General features: G+C 34.9%; 2 protein-coding genes across 2 annotated transcripts; both read right to left on the minus strand.

The window, feature by feature from the left end:
* Nucleotides 1–9,012: 9,012 nt before the first annotated feature.
* On the minus strand, nucleotides 9,013–10,300 carry LOC134259736 (complement C1q-like protein 4). Its single transcript, XM_062742334.1, has 2 exons — nucleotides 9,943–10,300; nucleotides 9,013–9,479 (listed from the first exon to the last, which is right to left on the minus strand). Exons 1-2 carry the CDS (start codon nucleotides 10,223–10,225, stop codon nucleotides 9,052–9,054), a joined length of 711 nt encoding a protein of 236 aa, XP_062598318.1. The 5' UTR covers nucleotides 10,226–10,300; the 3' UTR covers nucleotides 9,013–9,051.
* A 1,714-nt stretch (nucleotides 10,301–12,014) lies between these two features.
* Nucleotides 12,015–13,120, minus strand: LOC134259738 (complement C1q-like protein 4). Its single transcript, XM_062742336.1, has 2 exons — nucleotides 12,757–13,120; nucleotides 12,015–12,457 (listed from the first exon to the last, which is right to left on the minus strand). The coding sequence occupies exons 1-2, from the start codon at nucleotides 13,103–13,105 to the stop codon at nucleotides 12,015–12,017; spliced, it is 792 nt and encodes a 263-aa protein (XP_062598320.1). The 5' UTR covers nucleotides 13,106–13,120.
* Between the last annotated feature and the right edge of the window lie 419 nt (nucleotides 13,121–13,539).

Genomic DNA, 13,539 nt, shown 5'->3' on the forward strand with positions numbered 1-13,539 from the left:
TCACACCTAACTATGTGAAACAAATAGGCACTTGGGGCTCCTTTATCCCTTTTCCATATTTTTCTCTTGAAATCTTTAATTTTCTTTAAAAAAATTTAAATTCCCGTAGTTATGTATTGTAATATGCACTACCTAATATCGATATTGTAACGCTTTTGTCTCAATGAGTTGTTTTTAGAAAATACTGGTTTCGACTGATACATCGGTAACTAAATTGCACCGATGATAAGGCCTGTTTGCTTTTATTTTTTTTCTTGTATTTTCGTAACTTGTTGTTTTGCTAAAACTATAGCATTAGTTTTTTAATAAATTTCTTTTAGCATTTGATCTATAAAAAATAATAATACGAAAATACATACTAAAGAATCTCTGCCATATGAATGTGTAAAAAAAATTCTAAGTCATTAATCTTTGAAATTCAATGGTCCAGGGCCCTAAAACATACGCAGATGAGCTCATTTTTGATCTCAGTTTCACTTTTCCACTAAAGCTACGTTTACACTATGTTCCCGGCAGCCACGACAGTCACGTTTCAGGCCACCGTGGAAAAAACGGGACGGGCGTGAGAAAACTTGGGGCAACGGGATGGGCAAACGTAACTCATCGCGATTGCCGTGGATGCCGTGCCAGATTTTTAAACTGTCAAAAAATTTGCCACGGCGGCCACGTTGCAGATGTGAAACTTAGTAGGTCGTAGTAAAACGGAATAAACGCAACAAAACGCGACAGCACGTAATAGACCGTAACAGAACTTGGAGGCAGTCCGCAGTGGGACGGGAGAATGTATATTTCCATTCATCTCACGGTCCATTCACGTTTTGAGACGTTTTGCTGAGTTTAGTCCGCGTTCTGGCACGGCTAGTTCACGGTTGTTGTCCGTTTTATCACGTTCTGCCACGTTTCATCACGGTCCTCACGGCAAACTAGGGTGTATGGTAGCCGTTTCCTCGCGTTCAATCGCGGTTCGTCCCGGCATGTTACGGTTTATGGTCCCGATGCGTTGCGTTCTACTACGGTCTGACACGGCGCACGCGGTCTGAGAGGAAGCATATAAAAGCCGGGCACTGCAGAGAAGTTTCATTCGAGTCTGAACATATGGATCTCCGCCTTCTCATCCGTCTTATTCGTCTCATTTCTAGTTGCTGCACTCCTGCCTTCCCTCTCTGTAACTGCTGCTGGTTCTCTTCATTTTTACGAAGTGATTTTAGGTATGCACCCAGCAAACACGCGAAAATAAAATCTTCGTCTTGGGAATTCATGATGTTTTATCTTCGAAGGGTCATGATACAATGATTGTTTCTGGTTAGGAGACCTTCTCTGGTACAAACGTGATCCATAGTTTCCCGGCGTCCATGTTTCATACGTAGAAAGACTTGACAGAACGTAAGAAACGTATAAGAACTTCATAAGAACGCGAGAAACGAGAGGGGACCTATCAGAACGTAAGAGGCCTGGGGGGAACGTGCTGGCATACGTGGCAGAACCGTAGTGCGCCGTGGAGCCTCCGGCACTCCACGGCAACTTCTTCCTACGGCCCATCACGGATTCCGTAGAAGACCGTAGAAGACCGCAAAAGAACTTGTCAAGACTTGGATATAGAGGAGAAAATAACCAAAATCTCACGGCGCACTACGTTTCGGGCAAACGGGGCTGCCGTGGCTGCCGGGAACATAGTGTAAACGTAGCATTATAATTCCTTTTGTAGAAGGAAGACTGGGATCAAAAGTGAGCTCGTCTTTCTTTTTATGGTCCAAGATCTAGGAGACAACATTTATCACTGATACAGGTAGCGTTTAATCAAATAAACCCTTTTTTGATAATATTTTTGTCAAATGCAAGCCCATTTTGACATTTTTTCCCTCTTTAATTGATATTTTATTTAATCATGTGAAGCTTAAAGGCAGAGATTTTAATCACCGCCTTCAAAAATACCTAGTCTGGGTAACCATGTCAATCAAGTGCATGAAGGTCCATCATTGGATGCTGGAACTTGATTGACATTTACTTATTGGTCCCTGTGTATACCCTGTACACCTTGTTTGGGACTCGTTGGGATCTTAAAATTAACTCATGATCCTTTGATGTTTACCGAACATGGTATAGAGAAAGTGTATTTACAACGACATTTTTTATCTTGATAATACGTGTATAAGGATTAAATATACCTTTAGTATTTGAAAGAATTATAATATAATGTGCATTTTCTAAATTAACCTTTTGTACATAAAACTTATATTTTCAAATGAAATTTCTATATTGATTTTAATATGCTAAATGGTTAAAATCTAAAGTGGAATTATTATTAATAAAGTTCAGAACAGCAATGTGTGAAGTAATTTAATTCAAAAATAATGTTTCTAATCATGGGTCACTTATATTTTCCTTTTTTTATTCAGATAAGAATTTACAAGCAATTTTTAGCTTGTTTCATGGTGACAAAGCCTTATTAATTAATTTTAATATGCTAAATGGTTAAAATCTAAAGTGGAATTATTATTGATAAAGTTTAGAACAGCACTGTGTGAAGTAATTTAATTCAAAAATAATGATTCTAATTATGGGTCACTTATAATCCTTCTTTATTCAGATAAGAATTTACAAGCAATTTTTAGCATGTTTCATGGTGACAAAGCCTTATTAGGGTTAGGATAAACCTAGATATTTTTTTTTTGGTGGAATGTAGTCAAAACGACTCTCTTTCCATTTAAATAATAGATGGTATCTAGGGGATGAATGAATTAAGACTAATTAGGGTGTTAACTGGAGTTGATTTATTCTCAATAAACACATACACTAACATCTAAAAAAATCTTTGTTCTAATATTTGAATTTATAGGATGATATCATAATATTTTTAATGGGTAGGGGTGTTTTCAAACAGTCGAAAATAAATCAATATATAATTGAAAAAAAAACTTTTTATTGCTAATTTTGAAAAATTGTCTCAAAATCCCAAACACAGGTAAAGTTTGGCATCTGGGTATTTCACTGTGTATTAAATCACTTCCTGTGTATAGGTTTTATGACCACAGGTAGACCACAAGTAGACTGCTAGCCCCCAAGGCATTCACACATGTACAAAATAAACCCCTCCCTCACCTGGAATTAACCACCCGATAAATAATCTCTGCCTTTAATATACTCAAACGACCTTCAGATCTGTAGTACACTAGTCGAAAATGATGTTTAGATAATACGAGTTCCATGCATTCTTTCTGAGCACAAAATGTACAAAATGTGAAGGCTAATTCTGCAATTTCAAGTCATCTCAAAACGAACTAGGCCATATTGGTTTTCTATGCATACGTATATGTACTTTTAAAACCAAAGCAATCCAATTAGCCCCTTTGTGCTGTTTTTAAAAACTATTTTCAATGTCATTTCCTCAAAACACATTAATGTGCTTTTTGGAAATGTGTAATACCAATGGAGTAAAAAATAATGGAATTCAAATTATTGTGTTCATTTTTTTTTACTATAGTGAATTTCCAAACTGATTTAATTTTTTTCAGTTTAAATTAACCCAATCCATTTACAACATTTCCACTTCAATGTTGAGTTTTTGAGTCAGTCGGGTCATGCTTGTTCGACGCAGCCGTATAGAAAAATGTCTTATTTAAGAAAGGCAATACCGCATTCTTGAATTTGACTTAACAAATATTGGATTTGGGGAGATCCACTCTTTAGTTTTTGTTTTCATTTCTTGCGTTTAGTGATGGATTTAGTCCAGCAATTTGAATTCTAAAGTTCTAAGATTTCAAGATCAAAGAGAAATAAACCAAAACAACTATCAAAATACTTTGTAAAAAATGTAAAGAGAGGACACAAAAAACCCTTAGTGTTTTCTTGTTTGCTTGGTGATTGGTAGGCCAGGATTTATTTAATTCTTATTCGTCCCCTCAAACCTAAAACGTAAATTAAATTTACATGTAGGTAGCATCCTACGTGTCTTGAAGCAGCGGGTACTAGAAGTGAGAGTCAAGTTAACTGGGATATATCGAGTCGATATATGAAAGGAAGTATTCAATGTTAATTGATATAATGTCGTAGATATATCTGAATGTTGATTTGAAGACCTTTGCAAATGTTTTTCTTGATGTAGAAGTTTTTAGTCCCCTACCAGTGAAACCGAATGGGACTATAGGTTTCCTCTGCGTCCGTCCGTCCGTCCGTCTGTCTGTCTAGCTGTCCGTCCGTCCGTCTGTCTGTCTGTCCCACTTTGTTTTCCGCACTTTTTTTCTAAACGCTTGCAGGTATTGAGCTTAATTTTGCTATGCGAATGTATCTTGATGAGTTACAGATCAATTTTGAATTTCGCATCGCTTAATTGATTTTTGACAGAATTGTGGCATTTTTAATTTTTCACATTCGTTTCATTAAGATCGGGTTCGTGCTGCGCTAACTTCCGATGGTCGACATAAATACGAAGCGAGAAAAAGACGTTAGAAACATGAGTTGAATTTTCGCCTTAATGTGGATTATTTAATTAGGTTTAAGGCATTCACAACCTAAAAATCATGCAGTTTTACCATGGACGTAAGTTTTGCATATTATAAAATGACATTCTGAAGAAAAAGGGGAACCCGGTAGGGGATATGTATTGCTCATGCAATACTCTCAGAATGCTTGTTGAATAAATTTTCCTCCATAGGAATATATAAACAATTTATCTTTTAAAGGAACACAATTAGTGCCCATCGGAATTCCAACAGTTTGTTGAAAGACCTGCATGGTCTTCAAGGACTACATACCTTTAAATGTTGTCAATTATAGGAACTCCAGCATCTTTTTAATGTAAACTTCGAAGTACTTATGTTTAGTATCAGAGTGGTTTTTAGCTAAGTATTTTAATTTCTTGATGATCAAACACACAGGGTACAAAAATGAGGAAGCCGAGTAAATCTTGTTTCTAATTATCGTGTGGAATAGTTATACTAGAGGTTATATAATGTGTTGAAAAGTACGATTCGGTGTTATTGATTTAGGTAAAAACAATTGTGATATCAAATTTTCTAAAGTGTCTTGGAATTTTTAAGTTTCCACATCTGATTTATATCACTTCTCGATTATTTGGTGTACAATAAGAAGATTTTTCTTCACTGCCTATTATATTTTAGTAATGAGGAGGAAAAAATGTATCGCATTTACTGGAACCCGTTATGTACATGTATCTTTGTGATGATTTTTATGATGATTAAGATTATAGGTAGGTTTTAAAAATTCAATTTAATTTGAATTCTGTGAATATCAATATGAAACCACAAGTGTTTCCTTTTTTTTATTTTATTAGAACATTAAGACATTAATATTTTTCTTTATCTGTAAAGTAGGCAACCAGATAAAGAGGACTTGCCGACGACACCGCTATAATTTGGCCCTCGAGTTTTCTCCTCTGTACACGTGGTCACCGACATTAACATCTGAAGTAGCTAAGCCATTACTGCAATGGTTTTCATCGCTCGTATTAAGACCCTCTTCGAAAACATGATCCTCTACGATTTCCATTTAAAGTTAGTTCAAGTACAGCCTTTGGGATTTTATCACCACCTCTAGGTATGCATACAGAAAAGTGGAATGCATATACTCCTGTTATAAGTGTAATGAAAATTCTATCTCCTTTGTTTCTAACCGCTACCTCTATTGATGTGAACGACGTCATACACAATGGGGTGGTGGATAGATAGATCTGAAGCAGTGGAATTCGAAAGGTAGGCGTAGAAAGCAACAGCAGAGACAGGATACGTCTGTGAGGGTACTGAAATTAATTAAGATTGAAATACTCTCTTATTTTGATGAGATAGTTATGTGATATTTAAAAGCAATTCTTCACGAGTTTAGTATTTTTAAACATCGCATTATATTTATTGCATGTTTAGGTGAAAATTAGTTACTTGTATTTATGTTTTCGAAAACTTTTATATGCAAAAATCTACTTAAGCATTTCTATATAAAAAAACTATTATTAATTTTCTTGACCAATTTTCATTTTAAGATTGAAGTTCTAAATAATTCATCTTGATACTGTAGATCACTAAATTTTCGCGACACCTTATTTTCGCGAGATAGTCATTAACATCTGATTTGCGAGACAAAATGTTCGCGAATTGTGGTCATTGCTCTATATATTCTTAAGGAATACTATTATACGCGAGAATTAAATTTTCGCGAGCACACTGTCTCGCGTAATTACGCGAAAATTGTTGCGCCTCCCACCTCGGGAGAGAGTGGGGCAACTGTGTGGGCTTTCCACTCTCGTATGTTAACTTGTAAATTAATAATTAAGTCAGGATAAAAGTTCAACAAATAAAATTTATTTACACTATGTACAATTAAATGTAAGTATTGTTATAATAAAAATCACAATACAATATATATCAGTCTCTTATAAAGTGAAGTCACTCCCACAACCCGTAGGTAAAATCTAAATCTCCCAAAATAATTATAAAAATTAGCTACTTGTACTAAAATATACTTTCCTTGATTTAATTTAATTTATTTATACCTCTTCTATAAGTCCTATATAGTTTTAATAATAAATTGTAACTCCCATAAATGTCTCGTAAGTTTTCCCGTCGATGGGTCTCCCACTCTACTTATGGGTCTCCCACAGGGATATCTCGGCGTCTCAATTTAATATAACTTGACTAATATAATTACCCATCTGGTCTGCGTAGGGTCTGCCATCCCTTTAAATGATTGCCAATGATGGGAGCACTTCTAAAATAATAATTTGGAGGCTTCTGTATCCTCCCAACTTCTCCCCCCTTCTCCTCTAGCAGACGAAATTTTCGCTTCTTTATAATTATACCTTTACTGTACCCACTGGTAACCTCAATTAGCCAATCGCTGACCCGGAATGACCCTACGCCACTTCCGGTATAAACAAATCAGGGAAAGTGCACGCAGAGAAGTTTTCTAATAGAAAATCATTACTAATCATACAAAATGGGATTTTATCTTCCAAAATACGATAAGTACAAGTAGCTATTACGTTATTAAGTTGATTTAAACAATGACAATACAATGTTCAAAGACGAAACGTGATAATTAACTTCAAACACGCTATCGAGATCGAGACCGGGTCGAAATACAGTGAACCCGATTCCAAAACAATATTATATGATTGACAGCATATAACTTATTTCTTTTACAACTTTTTATCAATTATTTAATAACAAACAATCATGTACATATAAATATGCTGATAACAACTGTATACGCTGCGAGTGATTGACTAAATACACAAAAGTGACGAAACGAATTTCGTAACAAAATAAAGTTCTCGCGAATAAAAAGTGATTTACAGTAATTATTCTTGAAAATGGCTTGCGATTCTTTATAGATATATCGTCTCGTTTATTAGTATCTTGGAGATTGTAGATCTTTCAGTAAGATATTCAACTTCCTCCTCTTGATTAACTGAGCCGCCATCTCTTATTTTCGAAGGTAACATCGTTTCATAAGTAGTCACCAGGTCTTTAATAGAATTTATATCTCCTTTTAATCGTCTGTTTTCGATTTGGACGTCTATCACCATTGATTTTAAGATTTTGTTTTCTTTTTGGAGACGGTGGTTAAATTCTTCTACCAGCAATGAACTTTTACGAGAAGTGCTGACTTCTACAGCTGACGGTTTACTTGGACATTTAAACTTGTATCGTGTATGGAAGTACAGAATTGATAATGCATAAGAAAACCTTTCTAGTTAGGGGCACTAACATATGAAGACCGGGAGTTAAGGGTAGGATGGTTGTCGTTTTCTTCGAGGACAACTTTTATGTGCTTTGAGATAACCCGTTATTTTCGTTTAATTAAATGTTGAGCTAATTATTAATATCATAAAAGAACTACCGTACATAGCCCTAGTGTAAAAGTAAGCGTCAACTGTAAAAGTCAGCGCTCCTCGTAAAAGTCCAATAGCAATAAACGATACTCCATTTCTTTTTTCTAAGCATCAGGTTTAAAACTTCTTGCTTCATGCACCCAGTAGCGATAAAAGAATACACGCCAAGGTCTTATTTGTCATATTCGTCATGCAGTACATATTACTTGAACTTTGCTGATAAGAATATACGAAAATGTCGTTTTCGGTGAATATCTGAACTTTGAGACCTAGTAACCAAAGAAAACCGACTGAAGATGGTTAAATATTTCTTTAACATAGAAAAATCTGAATATACTGGAAGAAATTTACCATATGCGGTTGATAAGGGTGTATATATTGCTACACAAGTAAGGGAAGGTGAAGATTTAAAATTGAAATTAAGACGTTTGTCATAAAGTTTTGTTTTAAAATTATCATTAACATCCTAAGGCTTTTTCATGTAAAATATCCAAAATACATGTACGAAACAATTGTGTCAGACTCTATGGTATTTGTTATTTCAAATCATGGGAACTCTCACAGATTGTTGGTAGTGATGTTTCCTAAAACCATAGAATTTGTCAATAAAAAATTCATCTTTTAATACCATATCAGAGTACTTTTGCATACAATCAAAATATTTTTGATAAAATGATTTTGCAAATGGCGCATGACAAGGATGGTAGACTTACAAGTTCCAAAGTGATACAAAATGCCCGACCTCTAATTTATCATGGGAAATGGTCGTATAAAATGTTGAATAGTCATACATTTTAATGTTATTGAATTGGGTAAATTTTTGTGAGTTTTTAATTATTCAAAAGTGGTTTACACCACTTCTCGAACATATAGTAGTGGACGAGGTACGGTGAAATGATAAGCAAATCCTTCAAAATCATTTGATTTTGGATAAAGAGACTGCTTCTGTTGCAATACCATTTGTAACCACGAACAATACCAGGGTAAAAACCTGCACAGCGGACTTCTGAAATTTGGGGTTTTTTTTGTCTTGGTCAAGAAGGTCTTTTGGGGCTCTTGTCATGACACCAAAACTTTGTACGAGTACGTCAATTAATCCTTTAGCGACCAGCTGCCTACAAAAATGTCTCTTTGATAACATGAGATAAAATAGAATCACAATTTGGTTTTAAGAGGTTTATTTTCCAAAAATCATATACAATACACTTTCAGTTGGTTAGAAACCACCCAGAAAATGATGTTTTACACATGTCATTGCTAAACACATATCCTATGGTGCTTCTCTGTGTTCTAATAAAGACGTGGTCCCCGGAATTAGCAAATGTTACCACTAAATTACTCCCTTCACGATAACCCATTCCAGTGTGACTTTCTTCATTAACAGCCCCTATTACTTCCCCGTTCACAAGAATTTCAAAACTAGCATATGCACTACCACCAATGCACACTGAAAAATGAAAAACGTAAACCCCAGAAACAGGTGCGATGAAGATGCCGTCATTTTTGTTGTAGCCATTTCCTCTGTTGATATGACTGACGTCATAAACTAACGTATGGTGAGCAGTTATTGGACCGCTATTTTTAGACAGGTAGCTGTAGAAGGCAATGGAAGATATTGTCGATGTCGAAGGAGGAACTAAAAATACAATAATCAGAAAATTCAGAAGCATATATAATTTTCAATTCAAATAATAATTTTGCAGACTCTTGCTCCAAATACTGTATACAGCAAAATTTTCGTCCCGTTATGTTATTACCTCTTTCGTTCTGCCTTCTTTTTTGCAAATTAACACAGGGCGAATTCAAAGAACATAGTACAATTTCTTTAACAAAATTATGACTGGGCGAATTTAAAACGGGTAAAAATTGTCTCTTTCAACAAGTGTGAAAGGGCAAAAATAACCCCGCGTACATTAACAATAGAGGTAGCAGCTGTAAATGATCAATAAACCAGAAGCTTAATATATAAGTTTTATGTTCAGCTGTCGTTTGTAAGTCCTGAAGAAGACTTTATTTCTTCCATATTGTATATTTTGTAAATATTCTATTTTAGAGAAAAGGTAATAACACATGTTGATATCTAAACAAATAACACCAACCTATTCTTGCAACTCTTTGTCCATCTCTTTCCGGGTCAATACCAAATTCGTCTTCAACAGAGGTATGGATTTCTTTGTTTGCAGACTTCTTCATGTTTCTGTTACATTTCTCATCGGTGTCTTGGACATGTTTCCGTAAAATGTTTTTCATGGCTTCAAATTCACTTCTAATGTTCTCATTTTCTCGAAGAATGTTTTTCAAAGCAGCTTTCAGATCCAGGTTTTCACGCTGGAGAAAATCTAAACGACTTTCAACGGCTGTTTTCCAACTTACATCGTCCATACTATGTATGTCACAAATTTGAAGAAATAGTAAAAATAATGCTGTCTGGCGAAACAGTGTCGTTCAGCAAAGTTCAACGATTATACATTGCTAAGTATTTCAACATGTGGTTATCTGTATAACAGTTGACCTGAAATGCTTTGGGGTCTATCTCGTACAGAGCATTTTGAGGGAAGACCAATATTCCATTTTCAATATGCGTTTATACAATTGATCGTTGACCAAAAGTGTTAACGTTTATACTATGGTAAAGATTAGTGTCCATGCAGCTTTCTGTCTATCTGTATGTCTGTCGATGTAAAATTTTTCTTTCAATATACTTTCGATCACTTCTCAAAACACTGCTTATCATGCAGTTGTGGTCATGCACTTTTGGTTAAATATTGGCAAAACTTTGACACACAATTTGACTACTTCAAGATAAACATTTCTGAGTATCCCTTGTTCATTTTTTATTATGTTGCCATAGTTGCAAAAATCGGATAAAGTTTAAAAAAAAACTGTTCTCCTCTAGCCCTGAAAAGAACTTTGTTTAAATTAAAATGCTATACAAAATTTCTTAGTAATTCGTCAAGTAAAACCCATATGTATTAAAAATCAAAATTTCGACTGAATTATATTCTCAGTTTTTCGATAACATATTTGGAGAAATTTTGGCAGTTTTCAGTTTCTTGTAGAATGGTTGATTTAAGTTTGCTATCTTGTTATATGCAAAGGTCATACTTACAGAATATCAATTTATTAATAATTAAATTACAGCATTTAACTGTTGAAATGTAATAAAACCTTTTTTACAATCCTAATATTCAATCAAAATAGGGCACAAATATGTTTTTCTTGGCATTTTTACTAGGAGAATCATAGACTTCAGCTTTGAACAAAGAATATTTTTCTGTCAGTAACAAGTCTAATTAGGTGTGATCAGTCGCCAGAGGATGCCCACTCTTCCATGGCACCTGATCCCACCTCTGATGTTTAGAGGTCTGTTTTTTTGCTCTGCTCCTTCAGAGCCCCCTTTTTGTTATTATTGAATGGACTTGGAGCTTGAAAACTGTTCTTTATCTCCATATATTTATCTCTACTCCATATATTTATCTCTACTACCGGTGATACCGGAATAAGTGTCAATCAGTTCAAATAAGCAATTTCTACAAGTTGTTTTTACCTCTCGACCCTTTGTTCAAGTGTCATGATAATGGTCAGGGTTCTTTCAATTTGCATTCTACAGAGAGAATTATTTTCCTTTCCAATTCACTTTTAAGGAACATACGAGATTAAAATAGTACACACATTCTAATACCAAGTAGTTTGTTTAAAGCCTGTATTGTCAAAATGATAAGTGACAGATACACTAGAATTTAATATTAAAAATTGAACCGTATGTCAGACTAATTATTTCGTAGATTCTGATCATTATTTTTTCGTGCTTTTTGGCAAAAAAGCTTCATCTATCAGTTTACCTTTTATAGACGGCTCCTCTAAACTGTCGGATTATACTTAATTGTCCGTTAAAGCCTTTTAATTTGGCCTCTTGTAAAAACAAAATAAAATCAAAATAAAATCATAGAATGCAGATTAGAATGCAAATTACTTTGGAGGTGTTTATCAGACACATACATCCTCACCCTCTCCCTAACCCCCAAACACCTACACAAAAATACACCCTTTCTACTCTCCCCCCGCCCTATTTATAAAACTATTGTGCTCTTTCTTAATTACTTAACTCAACACACAGTGCTCTCATATACGTTTTTAAGACATCTTTATTTAGTTTTCAAAGGTTTTACATTTATCTGTAAAGAAGCCAACCAGAAAAAGTGGTTCTTCCAACCGAGCTACTATGAATTATCCCACTAGTCGCTTGTTGAGTTCTGATGAAAACATGGTCGCCAGCATTAACGTCAGATATCGCTAGCCCACTGCTACAATGGTTTCCAACGTTCGAGTCTAGACCTTCTTCGAACGTTGCCCCCAGTACATTACTATTCAAAGTAAGTTGAAGAGGTACCCACGAGAATCCCCTGTTTTTGGCTATACACACAGAAAAGTGAAGGGCATAAACTCCAGTAACAGGTGCGATGAAAATCCCATCTCCTTTGTTATAACCATTTCCTCTGTTGATGTGAACGACGTCATAGACTATGAGATGGTGGACAGAGAGATTTGGAGCTGAGTTTGTGGATAGGTAGGCGTAGAAAGCCACGATAGATACAGGATGTGTTTCAGGGGGAACTATTACGAGAAGTAAAGACATAATTAGTTTAGGAAACAAAAAATATGGTAAAGTGACTGCTGCTACCGTGGCAACAGGAAGGGTGAATATTTGATAAATTGAAATTTATAAGAATTTCAAAATAACATTGCCTTATTCAGGTGGAATCTCTGATGGAATCGATTTAATTAAGTTGACATTTCAGTATATGTCTTCTATTCATTGCAATAGCAAAGGATAATGTTCCATTTTTTATGTCGTCTATCATTTTGGTCCGTATCAATTTGTTGATTGCAACGAAAACTTTTAAATTACTCACTTATTCTTGAAACCAATTTGTTATTAACTGATTTTCTAGTATCATTCAGTGATGTTTCGAAGATCTCAGATCTTCCTGGGAGAGGTCTAATATCTTTTCGGTGGACATTTAGATCCTCAGTACGTAATGCCGTGACCATGTCTTTCACAGAAACAAGCTCTTCTTTAAGTTGGCTGTTTTCTCGTTGGACATCGAGGACGATCGATTTCAAGTGTTCGTTTTCTTTTCGCAGGAGATAGTTGGATTCTTCTACAAACTTTAAACGTTTCGCTATTTCTTCCCTCCAAGTATCAGATTCAAATCCATTTGTAATACTTAAAACTATTAGAAGAAGAGAAAATCCTGACATTTTGAATAACGATATATGAACGTAGAGCGATTTGCCTGATAAGGAAGTACATGAACAGTTCTAAAAGAAGATCTACAGTTGCACGTTATACACTGATATGACAAAAAGGACTCGTAACATATGGCGTAATTATCCCCTTTTCACTCACGATTGAACAAATTTTCTATCCGAAATAATAAAGATAACTTTTCAAGGCACTTTTTATTTCTGACAGATACCAATGGAATTAAGAGACGTTTTTGTTTTGAATCAATATATTTTCTTAAATAACTTAACTGGTTATGATACTTTTTACTGTCATAGGTGTCAACAGGAATTTCTATTTATAACCAGGCACAATTAGCAGTCATTGGAACTTATGGAAAGGCCTGCTCTCCAAAAACTATGTAGATATTGTTAATGAAAACCGCAAGCATCGTTTTGAAATATATTCT

The sequence above is a fragment of the Saccostrea cucullata genome, unplaced genomic scaffold (genome assembly GCF_032062105.1).
Source record: "Saccostrea cucullata isolate Sc308-1 unplaced genomic scaffold, CSIRO_AGI_Scuc_v1 ctg1546, whole genome shotgun sequence".
In the NCBI taxonomy this organism is placed as follows: domain Eukaryota; kingdom Metazoa; phylum Mollusca; class Bivalvia; order Ostreida; family Ostreidae; genus Saccostrea; species Saccostrea cuccullata.